Genomic DNA, 27,146 nt, shown 5'->3' with positions numbered 1-27,146 from the left:
TTAAAGGAGAAGTACAAATTAAGTAATTATAAAGTAAAATAAATGGAATACAATACTATCCTCTTTGTTAAATTCGATAGTGCAACGAAGTCTATTAATAATAATAAAAATATTATAAAAATTCAACTCCACTTTGAGCAATTAGAAACCATTAGATTTTCAGCATCCAAGATTCGTCTACTAATGATTGTACGATGTCAAAAATACTCCTCGGCAAAAACGCTCGCAGAAAGGAAAAGGTCGAATCAGCGACAGTGATGCATGCTGGAATATGTATAAGGATTCAGACATTTGCAACCTGCCAAATATAGGATCGTGCGTATCGTTACAGGTATCCGAGTGCCAAATATACATACATCCTAGCCGCGACGTGCAGGGGCCAACGACCTAGTCTCGTGTGCGTGTGTGGGCGTTTTGCGTATCGTGTTCGCAGCTTATGCCATCGCTTATGCCAAGGCTCGCAGCCAGGACCCGGAAACGTGCGAGGCATTCTTGTACCTTTTGTGTGGCTTGGCGCAGCGAGCATAACACAAACTTGTTTCGGCCTAAGCATCTAACGAAAGACGTGAAAATAAAAAGCATCCAGAGATACGATGATGTAAACGCAGATTTTTATTCAGAGGGAATAAAAAAAATATTGGACAACTGACATAGGTACATAGGTTAATTATGAATTTATTACTATGACAAATTACGAAGAAATTTAGTAAGAAAAAAATTAATATCAAATTGAATTAATATCATTAATTTAAATTAAAATTAATGATAAAAATTAAATTAATATCATTAATTTAATTGCATTTGAGTAAAATATATGGTGCACGATTTGATTAAGCATTTTTCATGGAGTGCAAGTAAAATATTTTCCTTTTTCCTTTTTTAGTAATTATGTAATTTATTATCTCGCATTTTCGATAAATTCTCCGAATATCGATGTGCAATACGGATTTCTTATTGACCTGCGACTGAATGCGTACACGTGTTGCAAAAAAAACTTAGGTGGGGTGGTTACATAACCCAGAGAGATCTCGAGAGCGTGTTTGTGGCATACGACTATATCGTCTCTCTGTCATTGGGCGACCACGAGAGTGAGTTTTCAGCTGAATGAACCAGTAAACAGATAATGCTCGGATATTTCGCATTGTTTATATGCCGTTATTTTAGCATATTATCGTTCATGCCACATTATCATGCGACATTTTCATCGAGTTTCTAATCGGGCTTATTAATAGTCCCGCTTGAATCGTATGATAATAACAGCGAATACGCGTGTTATATCATAGTGATAGCCAAGCTAAAACAATTCGTGACACGAGTCTCAAAAGATTACTTAATTGAACAATTTGTCATAATAAAAAGGAGTTGAAATACTCTGAATTAACTGTATCTGAAAAGTATTCTGAATCATTGGAAAATTGTATGTCCCACGAAGAAAGACTGAATTTAGATGTTTCTATGTAAATGTAATTGTCTCAGAAGAAGAAGACAGCAAAGAGAATATTTGACTGTGAAGTGAATATGTACAATCATCGCGAGCTGAACAATAAGTGGAAGAAGTCTCTTAATGAAATCCATCTGCCTAAGAGCGAGAAATTAATTTACGATCCCTTGGTCTTCTCCTTGGAGATTACTTGCAAATAACACGCGTGCCGTTACGCAACGGAGCAATGCACTCTTTGCGGGCAATCTATTCATACTCCAAGGCCAGCTGGCGAAAGAGTTTTATGGGATAGGGTTTTCTATTTCCTACGATGGCCATCGTTTCCTACCCCCTAACGCGTACGATCATTCTATTACTCTGCGCACGTCTTCTAACGTACTGTACCTAGAACCCGGAAGCGACCATAAACCTCTTACTCCTTTTCTAGCTAAACTGACACCGATTTTTATCGCAACTTTATTCCAGGTCGTGATAGAATCTATGCTTCACGCAAATACTAGAATATACGTCTCGCAAGAATGTGGTTATTCTAGGAAAGATGTTTATAATATCATAAGAGTACATCATAAGATTATAATAAAAACTGGTGTCATAGATTCCCTACCTTCTTCAAAGGAAAGATACAAAAACGCTACTTATAATCAGCACGCCCTAATCGATTTTTACTGTTTTCTAAACCACTATCACAGTGTTTCAGCAATGGGCACGCAATATTCTAGACTCTAGACAACAGTAAACGTTCGCCACTTCATATATACATAAGCTCCTTTAGTACACCATTTACGTATCCCAAAATCCTCCTTTCCTTTTCTTCATCAAATACATCATCATTAGCGAGTACCTTTCCAGAGAGATAAGAAGACCAATTCGATGGAAAGACAAGCTGTAGCGCGAGAAGAGAGTCAAAGGGGACGAAAACCACGGTCAATGCCCCGACAAGGTCGACGATGCAGAGCGAGCTAGTTCCCCGTCTATGTGCTTAAATTTTGCTGCCAGATTCCTCCGCGGGCACATGCCCGCGATGAACAAAACACACGCTCGATGCTAGGAGCGCGAACAGGCCAATCGGCACAGTCGGCTTCCTTTTGGTTCCGGCCAATGGCCGCGTGGGACCAAGGCCGTTCAGCTCGCACATGTTCCTCAGCGTACGCTGTACGACGACGGTGACGAAAAGGAGCTGACGAAGGGGGGCACGAAACGCGCCAGAGAACCGAAACAGTAGAATAGGACGCGTGAAAATCGACGCGCGTGGAAGGGGTGGCCGTGAGCTTTGAGTCTGTGCCGTGAACGCGAGAAATCTGCCCGCGAGGCGCACGTGCACTCGACTAAGAGATATGTTGCGTAAAAACAAAGATGCATTGGCAATTTTTTCGACTGTAACCTTAGTAGAAATGTGTAGGATTAGTGATAGACTTTGTTACTGAAAGTAGGGAGATACAGTAGGATTTCAATTAACTGGCAATACACGAGATTCAAGCTAGGGAACCCTCCTGATGGTTAGTTTTCTTGTTTCAGATAGTGTATTAAGAAGCTATATAGGATCTAATCTGAATCGATGTTGTGGTATACTCTTATTGTCGTAGTACCGAGTAGTAATAACCCTGAATAAAAGAAACTGTGAATAATTGAGACCTGATTAATTGAAGCTCTACTATTCTCCTTTATTTATTTTTTGCTTATTGTGTATTGTACTATGACACATGTTAGAACAGTATACTACAGAACAAATAATACAGCCAAATTTTTCCATTATTTGGGTTACGTTACGGTTGAAGTAGATACCACAGTGTGTAAGTAGAAGTAACAAGTAATAGGCAGACACCTATGCAAGTTATACTCTGTCACTCGAGGGCTTGATTAAATATCAAAGTCGATGTTTTCGGAAACAAAGGGTCCTAAGAAAAATTATTCTACATTTTAATGTACAATATACAATAGCTGTGTTTTGTAAAATATCTTTCAGATGTAGATCCACGCAAAAGCAAAAAAGAGAAAATATTTAACGAAACATTCATGCATATTTTACAAGTTATAACACTTTCACGGATACATTCGTACATATCATGTTCCAACAAAGCCCACAAATGCACGCGCGAGCGTGTCACCCGGGAGAGTTGTGTAATTGTGTCATTGACCCACTTCTGCGACCAATGATTAACTCTCGATCGAGAGAATTATCAGTACGTGGGCACCTGCATTAGGGCACGTTCCCAGTAACACACTGCTACAACTGCACGAACTTTGGGTGCGTTCTACGTATAGAATCTTTTTCCGAAAAGGCCAGCGCATAATGTTATCGATCTAACTCTGATACCACAAGGTACGTAATACCCTAGTAATCTGATAACGGCAGCAGTGATATCAACATCGTGGAGTTTCGCAACTCTGCGTTTGCCTTGTAATGCTAACGAACGCTGGTCCTTGAAATTATAGTTCCAACACGCTCGACGCAGTGTTTTCCAAACTTAATGCTCAATCAATCGTGATTCCACTGATACCTGGAATCGTTGTATCTTTTCAAAGATTACAAAAAAACTAATAAACTAAAATATTGAGGATTTCTTACACACTTAATAATAATTTATAAAACGATCAGTGTTTTCACTAAGCATGTCCGGTTATAATTAGTGACCACCACTTTTTTCATTGTTTTCTCAGCGCAAGGGATTTTTTATTTATCGAATATCTAAATTTGAAAATATTCAAATACTCAAATTTTCAAATATTCAAATATTCAAATATTTAAATTTTCAAATATTCAAATATTCAAATATTCAAATATTTAAATTTTCAAAATTCAAATTTTCAAATATTCGAATTTTTAAATGTCTCAATAATGCAAATTTTCAAATATTCAAACTTCCAAATTTTAAATATGCAAATTTTCAAATTCTATACATTTTCTAATATCCAAATTTTCAGTTCTTCTATTTGCTTTAATTTTGAAATTAAAATTCATGGAACAAAATCCCCTATATCCTTGGCAATAGTTTCGCGTGACTCAAAAACTATGTCAAACACCTCTATACTAATTACATTATGACAGATACCACATCAGTGAAGGACCAACCTACAGAATTCAAGTTTAATGGAATACAAATGGAACGTGAAATGTCAGTTGGTTAAAAGAAATTCACACGACCTTTTCGTCGAGGTTAAGCTTCCCCTAACGTGTTCCAAGCAGCATCTCTAAAAATACTAGTTGCTCGACGGGTAATTGTAAAGTTACGGTACTTTTATGCCGCTAGAACCCCACAATATTCCACGAATTTCTAACTTCGAGACTCGCATATAATGTGCCCGCAAAGTTGGCAAACGTTTCTGGTTATAAACGTCAGCTAACGACCAGAAATGGCAGCTGGCAACAGAGCCTTGGAGAAGGACCGAGGAATCTTCGGTTCTCGCGAAGAAAGAATAAATTAACGACACATCTCGACGTGAAGCACTGTCGATTTGTATTTCATCAATTATTATATAAATAGCCGCCACCAATCACTATCAATCACTATCGTTGCACGTTGTCGAAGAAAATAAGCAACTCATTCCGAAAGTTATGTCGTGATCTCCTAACAGCTCACGAAAAAATGAATTATGATCGTCCTTCAGCGAAACGACGGGTGACAACTAGATTCAAGTGGCAATAAACTAGGATGTAACTTAGGAGGGAGACAGAAGGAGATCGATGGCAAGACGCCTATGGTCTACTAAAGTGGAAGATGAATTTTAATCTCCTAACAGGACAAATATTTTTCTGCATGAAACATAACAGCATAATTCATAGCAAAAATTTAATACTAACATTAATAAAAAATAATACAGTCTTTTTATTCAAAAAGTAATTCTGTAAAAATGTTTGCACCTTAAAGAAAAAGTGTTAAGAATGAGATTTTGTCAATGTGTAATATTTTTATCTTGAAAATACATTTTTCAATACTTTGACCATTGCGTTGTTTCGTCAAAATCTGCAAAGTGATTCTAATTTTGAACAGACTTTTTCTTTAATCTTCCGATGTTTCTTTCTGCTACCACTACCTTGTATTCAAAATTCTAGTCAATATCAAAATATTTTTCGTAATTGTGTAATTAAACGAATAAAAATATCAAAATTGATATTAAAAGTATGATACCGCTTATCGATCATAAAAATGCAATTATCGCCGAAATTTTCACGAAAACACGCGAATTCGGAGCAAAGAGGGAAGAAAAAGTCCAGTGGCGAAATTCCATGAATTATTCGCGCGTCGTTCGAATACAAATCAGAGAGAGAACGCGACACAGTGTCAATGGCCGACATCCTGTTGCATCAGAGCTAACCTTGACTCTAAGGAATATACTTTGCTTGACTGAGTTCACGAGTTTACGAGTGGAGTACGTTCACTCCCCATTTCTCGGTTACCCCCCTTTATATCGGTCGCGCCTCGAGCTTCGAAAACTGCCTTTGTGCCACGAGTCTCTGTGATTTGCAGCCGTCCTCGAGCGCTGTTTCATTGAATTCCATCGCCCCCGTAGTTCCCTCCTTTTCGACGTTTCTTCCCGAAGTCCATTTCCGGGAGCGACGCACTTGCTCCTCCATTCGTCATGCCACGAATTCTCAACGAAAATATCCGAGTTCCGCGAAAATTCGCGTAATATGCTAATGGTTACCTGCTTGAAGGTGTTCAGGATAAATGTTTACGCGATCCCCCGATATATTCGTGGACAAAATCGTTTTAGAACGTGGAAGTCGAACACAGGCTCCTTTATGTTCGCGAATAAAAATAGACGCGTCTAGCGCAGGCGTTCGCTCGTGGATCTTCCCTACATTTTCGAGTCGCTGTTCGAAATTCAAATAGCGGAAGTGTATCTGCGCTTGGAGCGGGCTTATCGACTGATAACGCGCATTATATTTTATTTATGCGCGCGGTTCGACGCCGATCGCGTGCGCGACATTCACGCGCGATCAATGAACACGACCAGTGGAATGAATCTGAATAGCGTCGAGTCCCACGTGAATTGACAACTTATTTCTATGGGATAGTATTTTCGTGGCAAGGGTCAGATAGAAAGTGTTGGTCTGGGTGAATTGTTTTACTGTAATACGACTGCTGTAGGGAAATGCTGCATTAGTAGTGGTTTTATGATCTAGAACTATAATAGATTAGAACTGTGGAATTAGAGGCATTGACGAAACTTGTGATACGATTTAGGAAAAGTGATAAATTTGATATACGTATCGATTTAGTTATTAGATAGTCGTAATATGTACCTACTTAGAATGAATTTTATCTGTATTTATCAATGCCCATTTATATCACATTTATCATTAAATTTTCAGTTAATTCATCAACGTGAATTTAAAACGTATGTATTAGGTGAGCTCAATTGAAAAGTTCACAGGCTGAAATAATTAATTCCAGTTTTTGAATGTTTTAAAATTTTAGTGCCAAAGCACTCGATTGATACTCAATTTTTTATGTTTAAAATGAATATAAATGTCTTTGTTCTGTGGAGTTAATCGATTATGCAAAATGATCGCATCAATTATTTAAGGAGTAAATCGATGCTGCAAGGTATTGCAATAAAAGAGAATAAACAATAGTTTTTTATAATGCATATAGAGGTCACGCGTCTGTGCCTGTTTCCGCGTTAGATTGCGTCGTGTTGCAACACACAACGACGTACCAACGACACGACCTAATTTCCTGCTTACAGTCGACCCTTTTGGTTCGACCAGATATCGTCGTGCGGCTCCGAACACCATCGATTCGTCTACACATTATCGCGTTGCATTGGACACAGTGACCCAATAAGAATGATTGATCTCAGAGATAACGATCGTGGTCTCATATCACTTTGTTGTGCCTGGAATTACGGTCAATAACGTTATTATGAACGTAGCGTGTTAATCGTGAATAAAATTCTGTATCGTACGATAACTTCGATAGAATAAAATAAATATTATTCTTTTCTCATTGCGAGTATTCGAAAATGTTGAAGTTATCGAATTCGAGATTGCAACTGTATCAATGATATTAAATAAATCTGTAATCGAGAGATTATTGAATGCAAGAAGCTCGATTATTTGGACCTCACTTGATTGAGAATTCAATGCTAATAAATTCTGTCTTAAAATTTAATTACAGCTTGTTTTTACAAATAATCACATTGTACTTTTTATCTTTATTAATTTCTGAAGATTGGTGAAAATGTTTAAATTTGCATTTCAAAATGACTACCTTGCTGTATTCAGTACTTGTCTACAATTTTGCAATAATGCTTTCACAAACAAACTTCATATAACATTTTTTCTTATTTTCACTTCTAGATTATACTTCTACAATTTTGCCAGAAAAGTACGAATCACTCAGTATAAAATTACATAAAAAATATTTTATCGTAGTTTTTCTGTCTAATAGTGCCTATTTATACATACTAGACAGAATAATCGATCTTTCTACTAAATTTAGGCCACGCTGCCAAAATATGTTGTCGTCAATCGCATACGAAACTGTCTCTCGCATCTAAGGCCAGCGTGTCCGGGACAGTTCCGCTCGAATACCAGCAAACGGTATATGAATGTCCTAGTCTAATGCTCCACGTGTCGCCTGCACACTTCACTTAATCTCGTGTAACGTTACACGCACTACGCGTGTATGTGTATCCACACATTTTCTCAGCGCTAGATAACGCTCATAACTCACCATTTGCACGCAAAATTGTCTGCGTCTCGAGTCTTATATTTGAAATGTTTTTAGATATATCACAAATACGTGACACGCCTTATTTCGTAATTAATTTATTCTCTATTAATTCAGACTACTTGCTGAATTGTTTTGCAACAGAATATTTGAATACGTCTTACTTATTTGTACTTATAAATATAAATTTCAACTTCATAGTAGAGTTAAAATATTTGAAATATATTCAAAGTAGATATTGGAGTGTCTGTAATATTACTTATATGTATTTTTTGTGACCAGAATTTTGCTCGATTCTTATCTATTCTCTTCTAACGTGATGCAAGTTCTAGTTGAATTACCAGTGTTGATTTAGCGAAGGTTACAACATGAGATTACTGATAGTTACTTAAGTTGTGTAATGTATGGCTTTTGTGTTCTACTGTGTTAGAATGTGGTGCAGAAAGTACCACCAAAACCAGTCTAAAAAATGTTCACAGCCGACATATCACCTATTAACCCTTTTACACACATATTTTTTCCAAGAATTCACGTCAGCTGTTTGAAAAAGCTAATAAGAGAAAGTTGCTCCATACTAGTCGTTTGACGATTGCAGACTAACTAGAAATACCAACGTGAATAGCCTTCGAAACTATCATTGTTTATTCAACAGTACAGGCATTAGAATGCATAGAAAGCCCACCATTATAAGACACCATATAAGTATGTATATCATCCCGTCAACCAATCGAAACAAACAAATTGGATATATCCTAAACAGTCAACCGTAGCTTCAATTCTAAACCCCATGACCAAGTATCATACATGGTTCGTGAGAAGTCCCCTGGAAAGCATCAGGGACAATGGTCTCCAAAGGACTTCTCAAGGAACACGAGTAATACTTAACTAGAAAGTATTTTATAAGTCTTTAATACTTGCTACTAAGAATAGCAAATAATTCAAAATTCATCAAAAAATTCCTCTACAACCCTCCAACAAGTTCAGAGGCCTCGTGTCCCATACATACCACTGACAAGTGCGCGTCAGTGCGTGTACCACGTGTCAGCGTCGTCGAGCAGTGTGCATCGCCTAAACAGCTCAAGAAGACCGTGAAGAAGACTGTTAGATCTAACTGTAACCGGGACCTACTTTCGGCTTCCTTTAAAGCTTTCGAACGATTCTATGTATCTATACGCGCAGTGGCGATCGCGCGCGTGTGCACGACATTCAAACGCTCGCATACGCACGTCCACACGCATAACGGACGAAGGCGTACCGCTCGTTGCTCAATCACGACTCTTTTTGGAGCTATGCGCGCGTTACGCCTGCCTTTTTCCTACCAACCTCCACCGTCCTTGAACCCTTCCCACCTAACCAACCTTCCTTTTAGGTTTTCACCCTCTACCTCTTTGGCAAGAAAGACCACTCACGAGGAGGCGACAAAGCATCGAGTTACTCTCTCCCTGTTTCACCCGTCGAAACGGCTTTTCGTCGACTTTCGCCTTCCAGACCTTCCAACCGACGGCCTTCGGTATTCCGGGAGACTAGAGACGAAACTTTTCCTTTCCCATCGACCAAGGAGGTGGTTTTCGTGAAATCAGGACACGCGTGGAGTCGCCTTGGAGAAAGCGTTAGAGGAAGATCGCACGAGGACGAGGAAATGGGACTAGGGATAGGTGGGTGGAGGGAAGGAACGATGTGGCTCGTTGCACGAACGAAAATTCGAAGCACATCACTGGGAACATATGTGTATAAGACTATATGGGGCATCGAAACTGCGTGATGAAGACAAGATGGAAGGTTGGAGATGTATGGGAAGTATACAGGATGTTTCATGCAAGTGGGCCAGGCTACAGCTCTTAAATGATAGGAGATAGAAAAAAATTTAGTTAGACAAGCTTAAATAATATTGAATGATGCGTGTTTCGGCGTATATATATGTCGTGTCTATGTGTCAACAAATGACATTCATGAGTATGACGAAGACGGCAATTCTAGAACGTGAACTAAGAATAATAAAGTTAAAATTAATTAATTTTCGACCTAAGTGCCTAAATACTGTTTTGTAGAGGATAAAGAGAGGCATCCAATGGTGTTCTCTGTACTCTGACGTTGACTTCATTGGTCTCTCATTGGAAGTGTGCCCAATGCCCATATAGTCTTATACATGTATGGAAGGAACGATGTGGCTCGTTGCACGAACGAAAATTCGAATCACATCGTTGGAAATATTCTGAACAGCGTTTCGGAAGTGTCCTCTGCGTAAGGGCCATCGAGGGTTATCGCGAATTGCGCGGTGGACTTTTGCTGTTCAACAGCACGAGATGAAGACAGAGACGAGCTGCATGCTGGGAATATCTCTGAACAGAGGAACGATGGACGTTTACCTAAACATTCATTGAGAGGGATGAGAATGAGGCGTAGAAGTTTACAATTTGTCATCGCAGATAAAGATCAGTGGTGTGAGTTGTTGGATGTGAATGGAGGTCATTGATGAATTTTGTATTTTACTGTCGAGGATACTCATGGGTTGTATATTAAACTTAACAACACTTCTATCGTTTTCTAAGAAATAGAAAATGCTTCTTAAAATTTGCCGAGATCGATGATGATTCGATGTTAACATTATCATGTCAGTAGTTTTTATTTTTATATGCCTGTGCACAGCTCACGAAATGTGAATTATAGATCCAAGGTGCAGTTTGCTCATTTTTGGAGCGAAACTGGAAGACATATATGATGCAACGTGCAACTAAATTCAGCAGAAACTGGCAAAGAACCTCTAAACTAAATGATTTGTGAATAACTTAGTGAATCTGGTAATTCTTTATGTATTAAATTCTTAGATTACTTGTTTCAATTAACCCATCTGCAAACATGAACCTAAAAGCTATTTTCTGTATTTACAGTTGACTTCTATGACAACAGACAACCGAAAACTATAGAATATTACATCGCAGTGAATTTTCATGAAAATTATCTTTACAATCTCATTCAAATAAAAAATCTTCGACACTCATGTTTGTTAAAAAAACACATCAGAGCGACTATAGAAAAAAAAAAAACAGATTATCATCGCTGATCATTGCATCTATTTTTAATTTGCAATAGATTATCAGTTAAATTAAAAGATCGATAAGGGGATCGAAAAACATGTACCGGTTTGATCCAGATACCCATAAGGAACCGAGCGTATAATACGATGGGCCAACTGGTTAATTAAGCGACTACCTCTTGGTCGTCCAGCGATAGTGATTAGTCGGTCGACCTAACCGTTCACAACTTTCTCTATGTCCTGCATTCAAGAGAACGCCGTTAGTTGTCTCGACCAATCGGACACATGTACCTACAGCGTTTGTACTTTTAGGAGGATTTCCTTTAACGGTGCTGCAGCGACGCAGCGAAGAACGCCAGTGAGATGGAATCTCGAAACTCGATCGTTGAACAGGTAACGTGTTACGAAAACAGAAGGCTCGAAAAATCGTACCACCAATATTGCACATTCTTGTTTACTCAGCGCGACTGATAAAAGAACAAATATCTAGCCCCACGTGTTGGCGTGTAGTACCCGTTATCGCGTACCACTGATAAATCGTACCGAATTTTATTGACGTCGCAATCTCGCGGAGCCCAACAGCCTTTGATTGCCATGGGATTCGTTATGCTTGGTGCACGCTGTGGGCTAATTTTAACAGTGCAAATATGGGCATGATCCAAGGGTTGATTTTGTAATGCGCTACATTTCGGGAAGAATGTGGAACGAACGAGTAAAAATGGGTCATTACAAATGCGAAGTATATTTTAGTTTATATTTCGAACGTAGTTTCTTCTTAATATTTGAATGCTATTACATGGTTGAGTGGCAAAAAATATAAGTCTACTTAAAATTTAATTCAATGAGTCTTGCAAGAAGTAGATAAATAATGGAGCTCTAATGTTGAATAAAAATACAAGATCAGTCACTAGTTTAGATATAGCATACTTTGTAGACGATTAAATTTAATGCCTTTAGTATCTATCGGATCGTAATCATGCTAATCACAAAATACAGATTAACGAATATACATGCACCAATAATACAGTTATTAAATCACGTAAAAGAGTTAAATACTGTTCTTTTAATGGCACCTTTACGATGCAGTGTATCACAAAGTAAACCACGTATTGGCTATTTTCAATATTCAAAATGCCAACGGAACGTACCCTGAATGCATAATCGACCGATTGAGACGCAGAGGAATCATTCGTTCCACCTTATTACAGCTCCTTTCAATTGTTCACGGTTCAATGCCACGAACTCTTCGCATTGTTTAACACAGAAACGAGACCCGTCATCGACATGTCATCGTGCATTGCCGACGCGAAGACCTCGTTTTAATCGATCCTTATTGTCCAATTCACGACGAGTTACTAACGACACGAGCCGAAACGAAATTTAACATCGATCGAAAAGAGGAACCCTTGTCGGCAACGCATCCGTTGCATCGCACGTTACGGTTAATACATTATGAATGAAGATGCACGTGTTATTTTTAGACCGGAAGGCATACTGTTACGCCCTGCATAAACGGGCCACGATAAATATAAAGTTGACACGCACGATGACGATACGTGTACTGCAGTGACTTTTATCTTCCTATCGCTGATAAAATAATAATATCATGTTTATTAATACTCTGCATAATAATGAATGGCTAACCTGAGGCTGTAAATTTTGCTGTGAATAAAGTAACTTTTGACCTATTATGTCAGTCACTTATTGATCAGAGACCTTTCCCATGATGAACTGAGGTGTCTCACAGGAACTTGTTAGACTAGTGTTAATATACTAATAAATTTACTAACTAAAACAATAGAGACACGAGTTTCTCAAATGTCAGTACAACGAAAAGAAGATCACAGTAATCCAAAACTAGTGATTATATGTAGCTGCAACACAACGAAAAAAGTGCAAAACAGCACAAATGATTTTACCTCACTGTTTGCAAGCATTGATCAAAGACAAGAACAATAATAAAACTGAATAAAACAATAACACAAATTTGCATAACCATCAACTACTAAAAAAAAATCAAGAAAACAGCTAGAAACCACACTCACAAAGATCGTCTCCATTCTTGCACTTACAAAATTCAAATCCAGGATAAACCTCTCCTCATAGCCCGCCGTAAATTCACAAACTTTGACATACGCGCAATAAATCACTTACATCGAACTCAAACAAGAGCACAGTCTGTAAAAACACAATCAATCGGCGAAAGCAGCCTTCTCTTCCCGAGGCCCGAAAATTCCAATCGCCATTCTCTCCTCTTTTGGAGATCGATTCACGTCTTCGCGCCACGTCGAGGGGCGAGAGCCGCGATGCACATGCACCGAGCGCGTTGCACCGCGGCTCGCCGCGAACTGCGGTTTCGCGCGGCGAATCCGCTAAGAATGTTGCATTCGTCGGGGGAAATCGCACACCAGCCGAGCGTATTCGCGTGCACGCGCTCCCGCCTCCTCTCGCGCATACATGTGCATGCACGTATCCCGATGTGCAAAGCCGTCGAGATTCGCATGCACGCCGACTGACTCTGCGCGAGTGAAGCACTCGCCCCGCGTGATTGGGCGAAACGGGGGTAGGGGCGGACCAATCCGCGGCCGGTGCACTTCGCCTGCAGTCGCACACGTGCACTGTGTGCAACGCGGCGGCGTGCAACTGTGCCCAGAGGTCGGACAGGTGAGTGGATTCGCGCGCAAGGAGTGATGGCGCCGCTTTGGTCAGACATGGAGGCTAAGCTTCCGGCAGGGTTTCGCTGATCGTTCGAACGCACTAAAATGAATAAAACCTCGATTCTGTTTTGCTAATACTGCGTTTGAAATTCTCGGCGGTCTTTGGTGGGTTAGGGATTCTACTCTGAGGAGAGTTTTATTGGGTAATTGCTTGAGTTTTGGTAGAGTTTTGGTAGAGTTAAGGCTTCTGCTATTTGGTCTGTATGATGTATGGGCAATGCAGATATTTTTTTTTGTATTTAAGAAACATTGGTATGACAAGGTTTTTCAATGTTCTTATCATAAGTAGAAGTTAATCATAAAACAATTGAATATTTTTTGAACCGTTTGACGATATTTTTAGCGATCAGCGAAGGGGTTAAGGAGGCATTGAATGAGAGATAGAAGAACGAGGATCATGAACAAGATCGAGGTTCTATTGTAATTTTTGTGCAAATTTTTGGGGTTTATTGACGACCACTGATAAAGTGGCAGAAATCGAGGTATCCCTGTGGCTCATGCCTGAACATTGCACCAGTATTAGTTGATATCTACGATTACGGTGCTGATTCAGCTTGTGATGATTGGATAACGGCTTTATTTTATGTAACCAGAAATAATCGACCAATATTAACGTTCATTCATTCGATCGATATCGTGTTTATTATTTATCGTTTTGGAATATAGAAAGTACAATGCAATGGCACCTATTAAAGATTACGCATTTTTAAAATTTTTTTGTGATTCATAGACTCATAATTTCAGATTCATGCATGTATAATTTCAATACAAATTCCAAAATACTTCAATTAGGAACTGTCAATAAAATCGCAGTAAAAATTTATACAGTTAAGTAAACGTAAAAATGCATTGCATAAGACTTACCCTCGCAGAATAGGGTGACATCGGTAAGACTCTCGCTTTTGAATAAATTCGAGAACGCTGTCGCTAGGTTGCTACCGAAACTATTCCACTTGAGACAGAACTGATGCTGGTGAGAGTCCATGATGCCACCCCTAGGCCCGACCCCGTGACCTTCGCCACCCCTGTCTCTGCCACCTTCGTGTACGTATTTTCCTTCTTGATCGCGCTCGTGCCCAATTCGTTCAGCTGTACAGAAAAATTCCAATACAAATCCCGATCATAAATCAAACTTTTCAAATGTCAATAACCTTTATAAACACCTATACCCATATTTACACCAATCTGTTCCACAAATGACTAATTATCTATTTCAGATCAAAGAGATACAGTATTCACGATGACTTATAAAGAAGATACAGTATTTTCTCGTTACAAACACTTCTTTAAACATTTCCCTGAATTATTTTTACTTTCATCATTTTCATCCCAATGACTTCTGTATTCGTTCCTTTTGCACGGAAAAAATGATCTTGCAGATCCTGCAAAACTTTCCTAAATAGGTAGCTTGATTACAATAAGAGCAGCTTTCTTAAATCTGCAAAGTCGACTCTTACTGATTCTATTAAACTCAGAAACTCTAAACTGTTAGAGTATTCTTCTAAATTCTAATACAAGAGACTTCAACAACTTCGGCTCAACATTTTCTCGAGTTCACAACGAGTAAATACCGTGCCATCGTTCGAGCTACAGTGTCACAACACAAGCCATCCAAAATCCTTATCGTCGGCAATTGCAAGCCGCAAGCGAAAGTCTGATTCGCCCGCCTTATCAATGCGTGACACGTAAATTCACGATTATCCCCCGAAACGTGCCCGCGAATCGCCCATGACCGAATCGCTCGGCTAACCGCAATCGTGCTGGCATTGTACCGTGTCGCGAAAGCTTCAACCGGATTTCCGCGGTGCGCGATAAAGCCTCGAGCGAAACCTACCAAAGCTCAGGACCGTATTACCGTCCTCTGGAAGCAGGCTCAAGGGAGGCAGCGTCGAGGATGATGCATGCACGGTTCATTCACAAAAACCTCGGTCAGTCCGCACCACGAAACCTCGTACGTATCTCGCGACCGAACCACTGACTGCCAACTGTCTATCGGAGCTCGCGGAGGAGCGTGTTCCCTGCACCGGTACACGTGTCCACGCGGCACATGATCCTCGAAAGTGACCTCTGCGGTTGCACTGTGTCCCCAGCGTCGCCTCGAACACCACCAGCGAGCGGTTTGCAGCGGACTCGAGAGTCGACGAGCGCAAAAAGAGAGCCGAGCCGTTCCCCGGCGTGTTCTCCCGTAGTGTATCCGAACACTGGTCGCGTACACACTGATGGCTCGGGGCCTCTACGTTCTACCCGGCCGAAATCGAGTCACCGACTTGCATCGCGCATCGCCGCGACGAGGAACGAATCACGCGTAACTGTCCGTCGCCGGTTACCTCTGTCCTGCTTCCTCCACCGTCACCTCCGTCCCGCTCTTCCACGTGGCCTGATCGTTTCGTCTCTGTCCCGCGGAGAGACCAGATAGGACACGCCGGTCTTGTACCCGCGCGCGGGAGGAATCGTCGTGAACGGTGATCGCGCGAACCGAGCGGACCGATGGCTGAAGAGAGAAGGAGGATCGAAGACGTCGCGGTGGTGGCCGTGTCGCGGAGGAAACAACGTGAATATGGGTCATCGGTGCCGATGCAAATGCGGTTAGACGAAATAGTGTGAGTTCGGCCGTGTTTCGGGGGGACCGGGAGGCGGTAGCACGCTTGGAGGAAGAGGGAAGGTCGCGTAGGTGGGAGGAGAGGAGCGGCTGCTGTCGGGGGAGGGACCGTTCGAGAGGGGTAGGGGAGAGGTAAGATTCGACTTTTTCGGAAGAGGGTGGGGCGAGATTGCTTAAGGCTAGAACTTCAGTTCGCGTGCTTCTCTCTGTGCCCCCCTCCTTCTCCTATCTCTCTTCGCCCCTCGCGGCTACGAGCGTCTATTCTTCTCTCTTCTTCTCACGCTTGTTTTCACCTATCGTCTCTGTCCAATTCTACCCACTCCCTGTACCCTCTGACCCTCTGTGTCGTTCTTTCACGCTCACGGCCCTAACCCCCTCCCCTCTAATGCTTCTAAGGTATCGCGCGTACCCCCGCCACTTTCTAATCTAACACGTGCCAGGGCCGAAACGTAGATACGTGGCGCCACTCGGCAGGAACGATGCGCGACGTGGAAGGGAGCCTTGTTGCACGCTCGTCGTCGTTACCACGCACGATTACGTCACTGCTGGTCGAAAGTTTAATCGGGCGCGGACTATGCAGGGCCGCCGTAGATGCAACGACGAAGTGTTTGGTTACAGGTTCGATCTTGATTTTTGCTGGATAGTTTCGTTCAACGCTGGGTATGTTTGGATTACTGACAGCATCATTAGAATTGCTCTGACTCACACATGAGTTATATGTTAATTGTAAAACATTACCATTTTTTCATATTATGTGTAACTAACCAATTATTGTAAAATGCATATGTACCATTTAATTTACAAAACACAAGATTCCTAATATTATTTCCATTCCAATTTCCATTAATCTGCAAGTGCTCCTACAGGTGACAACGCTCCGTTTTCAAGGGTTTAAATATACCACAAGCATCATCACTGTACTCTACGCTAACAGTACTCCTTTATTACATAAAACGCGTAATAGAAATGCTATGCTAATAAGAACAATAATAATAATAACTCTTTAGACGACTTTAAGGGATCGTCAGCTGCTATCAACAGAAACCTCCAGTCCCCCAAATCTGAATGATCCGTTACACCGAGAAACCATCAAACGACCTCGTTACTCAGCACATTCTGTCGTTCGCAAAGGTGAAGCGCAACTCATTCGATTTTCACGGTTCACCCAGCTAATTTATGCGTTGCAAACTCAGCTCAAGCTTCTCATCAAACTACATCAAATCTTGCCTATACAGATTAACCACACCATGGCGAAGCGTAATTGGCTATGTTCCGCTGCGATCACACGGAGTGGAATTCAGAAGGCTCAGCATCGCGTATTTGCCGTAGGCTTTACTAGAACTTGGAAGGCAAACGGGAATGGCTGTGTAACGCGTTCCATGAATAAGTAAATATGCGTTTGGAGCACACGTGTGTCGTACCTTACATAATGCCACTTGTCCCCAAAGAGGTATCCATGCCTCTTTGAACCCTGAGGGTGAAATTCTCGGCGAGATTGCAATTATTCATCGCGAATTGCACGACATCCGAATTTCGGTGCTCGTTAATCGACACGCGACACCGGACCAGCGAAGTCGAGGTCACGGAGCGAATTTACGAGCGGCTGAGTGAATCGGGACGGAATGACCGACTCGCGTCATTCTCCGTGCTGACAATGAAAGCCTTCCAATGTTTGGCTGCACGGGATGGTTGCTGCAAACTACCGCCGATTCAACGTTTTCCGTTGGCTCTTTTACGCTCGTCACGATTCGTGATTTCGAGTTTTGCGCAGCGTGTACCGCGTAGTATGTGTGCTACGCTACTGATAGGCTTATTTGTGGATGGGAATAAAAATTGACGGAAATTGGGAAGAGCCGAGCATTGAATTTGTGGGAAAAGTGGTTGTTTAAACAGAATTCACATGTATTACTCATGCGAATACAGAGTTAGTCATTGCTAAATAATGCATTGAGGAAATTGATTGTTTCCACGTGCATGTGTGCACAATGTATTTGGTATGCTGATTTGAGGAAACAAGTCAGTCACAAGACACTGTGATTCACTTTTGTTTCTTTCTAGATCGATTCAGGTAAAGATGTACGATAGATCACTATTATTTGTCAAATCTCTGTTCAAAAATTGATGAACTCCACGCCCCAAAACGTCACCATATAGAACGCCACGGTGTACGTCCCTGGTCCGCCAAAATTTAGTGTGCACTCCCTGCTCCGGCATTGCGTGCGTGCAAGAAGCGTCGTGCCTCGTGAGCAGTAAAGAGAAAAGGGGAAAGAGCGTAGGAGTCGTGGGAGGGTGGGGGAGAATAGAGAGCTAGAATGGGAGACAGGGACAGAGGTAAACTAAAGAGTAATGAAAGGAAGGGGTACGAAAACGAGTGGGGAAAGAGTGAGAGAGAAGGTGGATGGAAATTCAGGCGCTCGAGGCATTGCTGCTGCGTGGCGTTTAGCGATGGACATAATCGATTCCTTATTCAACGAGTTCTTGAGCAATTTGTTTATGAAAAGACCTTCATCAATTTCTGTACTTCTCTGATTTATAATGGTTTATAATATTAGAGAATATTAATGTATGATAGAAGGGATTATAAAATATTCGTAAAAGTCCATAGAACTAGTGTGCGATAATTTTGAGAAGTTTGAGTGAGTGAAACAGTGGATCTAGTTCTATAAACATCTTTACAACTCTTCTAAAGTTAGAATCAGCTAAACAAATGATACGAAGTACACAAAACGATGAATTTTCAAGACTCACAAGCTTCCTATAAACTAATACCAATTTCAGCCACCACTCACCTCAATCTTGCCAACTACAAACCAACACTCGACTTCCACTCGCCCCAAAAAGGCACTGCAATTCCTTCAAGCCCCTCCAAAGTCCCCATTTCAACCCCACCTCAGAACCACCTCAGAACCACCTCAAACCCGATCGCACCGGCAGTTTCCAGTCTCCAAATTCAAGCACATACCGGCAATCCCGAGAACCGTCTCCACGCGTTCCGATCGCCTCAAACAAATCCGTACAACAGCGAATCGAGTTCATCACTAGTTGCGTGGCGCTGTGAGTAAAGGAAAGCGAAAGGTAGAGGGTGGGAGAGCAGGAAAGAGCGACAGAGAGCAATTCTGGCGTCGCTGATAGGGGAGGGAGATATTGCGCGAGGGGAGGAGGGCGAGGGCGTCGCGGGGAGGGTTCGGGGGGGAGCGGAGCGTGGGAGGGGAGGCCGCGGGAGGACCGAGGAGGCTCAAGGTCGCTCCGGGGCCGCACGCGCGCCCCTGGCCACGCACACAGCCGCGCGGTGCGCGCCCGCGCACGCACACGCTTGCGCTGCAACACGGCCGGGCGTGTGCACACGGGGAGGCAAAAGGTGCGTGCGCTGCAGCGCACACGCACTCCGGAGCCGCGCACGCGCAAACCCGCGGCGCGCGTTCCGCGAGCTGGTGCGCGAGTGTGCGTCACACTGCCGCTCATTTTCTGCACACCCGCGAACTCGTGGCCACGCGAGAGCGCGCGTGTGCGTGCGTGTGGGTGTGCGTGGTCGAGCACCGTAATTCGGCGGTTCTCCTATGGCGAGGCGTATTATGTCACCGGGACTGGGCTGCGGAGAAAACACACGCCGCGTTGTATGGATTTTTAGGGATTCGCCGTGGAAAGCGGCGGGAATGGACGCCAGGGGACCCGTTCAAAGACTAAATTCAATCGGAGATTCTATGTAATTATTGTATAGCGTCGAAACGTTGTGGAAAACGAGAGAGGCGACGATGGTCTAAAAATGTTGAAATTCGTGGTGAGAAGCAACGAAGAGCGGTGGCTTCGAGGAAATTGTCGCATTGGAAACATTATAAGGATGTATGTTTTTTTCTAAGGCTACTCGTTTCGGGGCCCAATTTCGCAGGAAATGTGGTCTAACTATGAATTTTATTATTTTGTTTATATCGTAAAAAATCAAAATTCTATTTTATCCGTATTTTGTATTTCACATACAAATCTGTGAAACGATCGATCAACATTTAGTCAGTGAAAACAACGAAAATACACTATTTTGTAATATATTTTTTAAAGAAATGGATATTTTCAAAAACTGTTTGAATAAGTGGATTCATCATTCAGAAATACTCATTCGCCCCATTTACAGCATTCTGCTGTACGCAATATTTATCGACATATTAAACGAAATATGTTTTCCACCTTCCACTTTGTGCATGGTTTTCATCGCCTGGATTAGAGCCGATAAAAAAATACGAGTCGAATATTATCGGCTACTCTACAGTCCTGCCGAGTTTTATAAAAATCGAAAATTTACACCTCGCAATGTTCCCTTGTCAGAATATAACTATAGAAAATAATATGCGGTTGAATGTTAAGGCTCCTACGCACGCAGGAACATGACACACTGTATGATGTCCTAGGTTTCACAAAAATATATCAATTTCAGGTCACCTTCACAGTACTGAGTATTCAGTCTCAATCTTCAGAACTATTTCATATAATTAACTATCGGGAGTTCAAATCTTAGTTTTCTTTTACTTCTCTACTGTATTCTGAGTCTTGATGTCGTTTCTGAGACAAGGGATCCGATATCAGTCTACACACGTTACACCTGTATCGTGACATCGCGTTGCAATGTCTTTCGCCTAACGAAATTAGAAAAGTTTCTCAATGTAGTTCGCTGGAAAAAGGTGGTACGGTTCGAGGAAAAGATCAGGTGCTACACATTTCATTGTCAGAGGGAAAAACGAGAAGCTGATATGACGGGAAAGTGACGTGATAATGCGCCAACGAAGACAATATGATGATAATATCAACTGAGTACATCGTTGTACTGCTCAGTTGTGTTGCTTTCTAATCACAGTAAGAAATTGATTCAGAATCAAAATATGAAAAGAATTTCGAACATTTATATAGAAACAGAGTTTTCACATATAATTTGGTCTCTACAGAGTCAAACGGTCGGCTATGTTGAGACTAAGAAAACATTTTGAAATACTATTGAAAAATATCTGTCATTCGGTTCCCATAGTCCAACATACGATTTATCACCAATATAGACAGTCGATACGTATTAGTAATCTAAATTAGAAGAATTAATAACCATAATCGTGATAAATAGAAAACTGAAATTTCCCTTCTTGCATGACACTAGACGCAGATACAGTAAACTGACGATTCATTGAGTAGTTTAACACAAATACTCCAAAAAGTTTATAAAAACCATGTCAATCCTAATTTCTCGGAAAATTTTTCTTCAAACCTCCTTCAGATCTCGACACACACTCCCTAAATGACTAACACATATCCGTTTAAAATCAAATGTATCTCCATATAAAATTTTTCCCGACCACATGAAGAAACACACTTGAAAGCACTTCTGCGAACGAAAATTGCATTTGGAAGAGAAAAAACTGTTCTCGGCGGCTTGCAACAGAGAGAAGTACTCGCGGTTCTCCCAGCGAGCATTCCGAGGGAAGTGTTGTTTTTCTCTCAGGCAGAAAACTGCATTAGTGCATTAGCTGTGTAGCCGGTAACCGAATTATTTCGCCGATTCAATTAAGGACCCTGCTTGGACCGTGCTCAATGGGTACGAGAGCGTGGCACTGCTTTGATAACTCACTCTATTAACCACTACCACGGATCAGTCAAAGGCAGGAGTTACCGTAGCTAAGGATGTGCACTTTCGTTGAAAACGGATCTACCGAGGAAGAACTGCATCGAGTCATTTAGACGACGAGGCTGAACGCAACATGATGCACTCGATGTAATTAGTCTCGATGACATTAATTGCATTGTATTGTGCGCTAATAAACACACGGTTTGTTAAAAACTATAGTTAAGACTTACAAAATTAGAGAAGATTGTGACTATGTTTAGAGTGATAGACTACATTTTAAATAAATACGAAAATAATAGCTTCTGTTATCTTATTGTTATGTTTGCGACAAAACTAATTGTAAGAGATATAGGTACCAAGACAGAAGGAAATTATATCTGGAACCTGATCTTATTGTTAAAAAAACCCTTGTACCACAGAGGTGCTCTACTGTGATTCTTTTATCAGAGACAATTACCACAATGTTCTAATGAAACATTATCAAACTTTCATTTATTCTTAGCATAAACAATAGACAATGCTCAGGCAAGAAGTGCTGATGTTAAAGGCCCCATTTGTGAACGGGTCTGTTACATTCATTTCTTGTAGGTACGAGCACAAGGGGGCTAAATGTTACAAACTATAGAGAGTACAGTACAAATACGAAGCACCAAAAGGGTATTGTTATCCTCAACGCTAGTCATAGAGGGTAATCTCTCCCGAAAGGCAGCTTAGATGTTTACCATTCCATCACTTTCCCCTATCGAAATTCGATGAGGCTTGCAACGTTGCGTCAGGAGGAAGCAGCATGGAACAGTACGAAGGGGTGATAACGTAGTAGAAAATACATTCTACGAAGGACCTGGCCCTGAAGTATAGTCAATACTGCAGCCGACGATGCCTACCGCAGCACTGTTTCCCCCTTATCCGACAATCCCTCATAGCTTCTGCCCCTGAATGAAAGAGAACGCGAGAAAGAGAGAAAGACGAGATTTGCGTCAATCCTGGATCCCGGTAATAATTGCGGAAGGGGTAGGGAAAATGCAGAGAAAGGGTTCCTCTGATGAAAATTTCGGACCGAAAGTGCAGACAGGCTTAATGGGCGTAGAGTAAACTCCGCCTCGCTTGGAGTAATAAAAATCTCCGAAGGCGATGACCAAATAGTATGCAAAAATGTTTTGCTTGTACGCAATTTTTAAACGAGTCGCAATAACATATGACAAATAATACTGAAAAATAGATTATATTTTTACATACGATTCAAGGAGCTTTCTAATGTTTATTAGAGAGTATGAAAAAGAGAATTATTTTTATTTGAGTGGATTATATGTATAAAGTACTTCTGTAAGTTTTTGTGTATTTTGTGAAAATATTAACTTGAAATCAGAGTGCAGTTTTTCGTGTTATTAAAAAAGAGGAGGTTTACAATAGTAGTTAATTTTTTTGTAAATGAATGAAATCTATTTGATGCGATTAGGAACTTTCATTAATACCACAGAAACAGAGCAGGTGGTTTCTAGTCGAAGACAATCGAAACCATGATGACTCTTACAAATCGAAGCAAGCGCTTGATGTTGATACGTTCAAGGATACAATTTATATTTCTAGGACTGCAATTTGTTTACTGTCTTTATATTTGTTCATGGTATACTGCTAGAAGCGAATATAGGTAACATTAACAAATACGATACAGTATAAAGCTTCACAAGTCTTTGGAATTAAGTTGCAAATCACCATCAAAGAATATCAGAAGTCTAAGCAATCTAACTCGCCTTCAATTTCACAATTTCTCCAATTTTCGAATCCTCCATTGCCCTCCAGGTTTTCCAATTTTGAAAGTAGGCACACAAAGGAAAGTACGAATCCCATGCAGACCCTTTGTCGCAACGAAACGAAAAGGAAGGGCTGCACGCGCGCTGTTTGAGACACGTGCCGACGTGGCTATTGGAGCGTTGAATTTTACGACAGTGTGTCGGTGTAGGAAGAGCGGTAAAGCGCGAAACACGAGAATCGGTGTCACGAGGACGAGGAAAACGGTGATAGAATCGACCACGAAGTACTGTGCTCCTGGCGATACGCGCGAAGAAGAAATTGCTGCGATCGACTGGGGGAGACTTTCACGATTCGCGCGGGAATCGAAGAGAACAAGGAGCAAACAGCCTGTAGCGATAGATGGTCTGTCTACGTCTGATCCGACTTCGATTGCCCGAAGAGCGATTGCTATTGCTTCTGTCGTTATTCCTTTTCGTTCTCACGCCTTTTCTACCCTCGTCGCGAGTCGTAACCCTCTTCGGTTTGTTTCTAGCATACGACTCGATGTCGTAGACTTGATCGACAGAAGAGGTTGCATCTTCGAGTGGGATTTTTAGAAAATATTTTTAGTGTTCCAAATAATTTGAGTCTTAAATTGTAGACCTATACACTGAGATTGAAGTACGTAAAGTTAGAGAAGATAAAGAAAATAGAGGTTTCTTGGATCGTTTGAAAGCTTTAGAGAAGTGAGATGAAAAACGTGAATCAAGTTGCGTTTTGAAACTACCTTTTATGTCTATAAATAAACCATAACTCCGAAGCAAGATTTATATTCAAGACTGTCGTAAACAACAAAGAGAAAGGTTTTTGCAAGCAATTGGAAAAACTCTTGAACTACTCGTACAGCATAAAAGTTACTATACTATTTAACATGATTAAGGGATCGAACACTTAGCTGCTACTCTAGCTGCTTGGAAAAGAAAATCTTTTCTATATTTTGGACAAAGACTAAAAACGTAAAAATACTTCGATGCTCATAACAAAGTATGTGCATGGCTCATTGAAGAAGCCGCGAAAAAATCTTTTTGCTATAATAGGAATGCGTCGTATTATATTTTATCGACGAAACTCGTTAGTGAGATAGATTAGTTGAAGGGAACGAAACAAACTGGGGAAATATTAAATGAGAGAGACAGAAATGTGAGGGTCTCTATAGGACCACCTCCAAATGTACGTACTTTCTATCCGTCGGACACCGTTATGCACGGTGGACACGCACGTGAACGTGCACGTAGCACGTGCATGTGCTGCATAAGATTAGACAAAGGAAACGCGAAGTATACGTGCACTATGAGTAACGGTTATATGACGCGTGGACTCGAATTGGCGTTTAGTGGAACGAATGAATCGTAGGGACAGATGAATAAAATTATAATTAAAGCTTTGACTAGGCCTTAGTATGCGAAACCTCTTTTTAATGAAATTAAAGATGATTTATTATTATTGAGCTTCTTACGAGATATGTAGAGTCCGCGGTTTGTTAAGACTTACTACCGATTTTCTTCATTGTCAGTTTATTTTAAAATTTTTCGATTATAGATGAGAACTGACGCTTGTTAACAGGTATAATACAATGATTAACAGTTTAACTATTAGATTTAGTTAGACGAGTTTTTTTTAAGAACCGATGGATATCGAAATATTACCTACTGTGTGAAATGAAAGAATACAATTTTGCACAGAAAATGCTCTAAAAACTTATATATTTGAAGTATAATGTGAATAAATTTCTTATTTTTGTCATATCATTTAAATATACCCCATTTGTGTTTGCACAATATAGAGTTGTTGAATGTTATCGTATAAGGATACACGATTCTTCCGTAAAAGCATATTTTAGTAGCTAAATTGTCAAAATAGAAACTACAAAAAAGGAAAGATCCATAACGAATTCATCGGCTCATTAACTAATTTCATCGACGTACTTCAATTAAACTAAAGAACTAACTAAAACACGCACAGAAATGAAATACACAGGTAGGTATTTGATATCATTGAAAACTAAAGAGAAACGTCAAAACACTCATGCACGTAAGATACTCTCAACAGGTAAGATACAAACACCGCGTCCCGCTCAACTTACCCCCGATCTACCCGAGCCACCGCTACGTAAATGCCTAACCCATTCACATATCATTCACAGACTCGCCTAGCGCACTGACAACTAAGTGAATCTCCTCCACACAGATACCTCCAATCTGTCACGAACTATCTCTACGAATTAACACATAAAAATTCAACGAACCATCGAGACCATCGATCATCACCAACACTTACACAAGTTACCATTCCATGCAAACCGCGACCAACAAAAGGATCGATCGATCGGACATCGATGCGTTCCTCCTGCGCGCCTCGGGCACGAACGATCGACGTTCAGCGTCGACGGAGGTGATCACCGATTAAAATTCGATGGACAAGTACCGCGGAGACAATGAACAGGTAAACACGATGTACCTGGCGGATGCATCCACCATGGATTGACCAAGGATGGTTGTTGGTTGCCGTGGCCCTCGCCGACAGGGGCGTACATCCTCCTCCGACTACGTCACGCCCGTCACTGCCGCCCTGCGCGGCTGCACCCCCGACTGCCTTCAACCCATAACCCACCGCTCCTCCCGGGATTCCTGTCACTTCCCCTTCCCCCACGTACGCAAGAGGGTTGCAAGGTTACCGCCACCCCTCTCCCTCGCCGCTCCAAGCGGACCAACCGCCCCCGCCTCGACTACCGCCACCCCGCGTTCAAGGTGGAGGAACAGCCGCCTCTCCACCGTCGGCCGAACGACGCACAACCACCCCTGGTCGGTTTTCCTACGCAGGCATCCGGCCAGCCGCAGCCATCACTTTCGCTGGAAAGTCCTCGGGGCCGTACGAGGGCGGCCTCGGTCAGGGCTGACGTTGCAAAGGGCGAGCGCGATTCACTTTTTCGTTTTTCTTCGTCTCCTATCATTTTCTTTTTTCCCCCTTTGCTTCCGAAGGGCTCTCTGCTACGTCTCCTATGGAGGCCCCAGTGTTCGCCAGGGATGAAGTTTTCAGAGAAACGCTTCCCTAAATCGATAAAGGTGATTTGGCTAGCGAGTGAACGAAAAAGAAAATGGGACGACGCTTCAATCGACGAAATACCACACCGTTGCTATGCAATCTCTGCGGGTCTTGTAGGCTGTTGATTACACAATCGGTCGAGAAATATCTTGCGCTCTAAGGCAAATGTGTCGACAATTTGGTTAGTCACGGGGTGGAAGAAATATGTTAAAGTAATCGTAGGTTATGATACTGGCGATGCATTTT

The 27,146-nt window shown here is 41.5% G+C and overlaps 1 protein-coding gene across 1 annotated transcript in view; it reads right to left on the bottom strand.

Annotated features, from left to right (window-relative positions):
- Chinmo (Chronologically inappropriate morphogenesis) overlaps nt 1–26,391 on the bottom strand; it is a 50,597-nt gene extending 24,206 nt beyond the window's left edge. The window contains exons 1-2 of the mRNA XM_076393525.1: nt 26,316–26,391; nt 14,734–14,958 (exon numbers count right to left, since the gene is read on the bottom strand). Of these exons, the coding sequence (XP_076249640.1) occupies nt 14,734–14,958; nt 26,316–26,391 (301 nt within the window). The remainder of the gene's footprint in view (nt 1–14,733; nt 14,959–26,315) is intronic.
- Nucleotides 26,392–27,146: the final 755 nt, after the last annotated feature.

The sequence above is a fragment of the Calliopsis andreniformis genome, chromosome 3 (assembly GCF_051401765.1).
Source record: "Calliopsis andreniformis isolate RMS-2024a chromosome 3, iyCalAndr_principal, whole genome shotgun sequence".
Lineage (NCBI taxonomy): Eukaryota > Metazoa > Arthropoda > Insecta > Hymenoptera > Andrenidae > Calliopsis > Calliopsis andreniformis.
The sequence above is the reverse complement of the archived record's forward strand: the minus strand, read 5'-3'. Positions and strand labels throughout refer to the sequence as shown.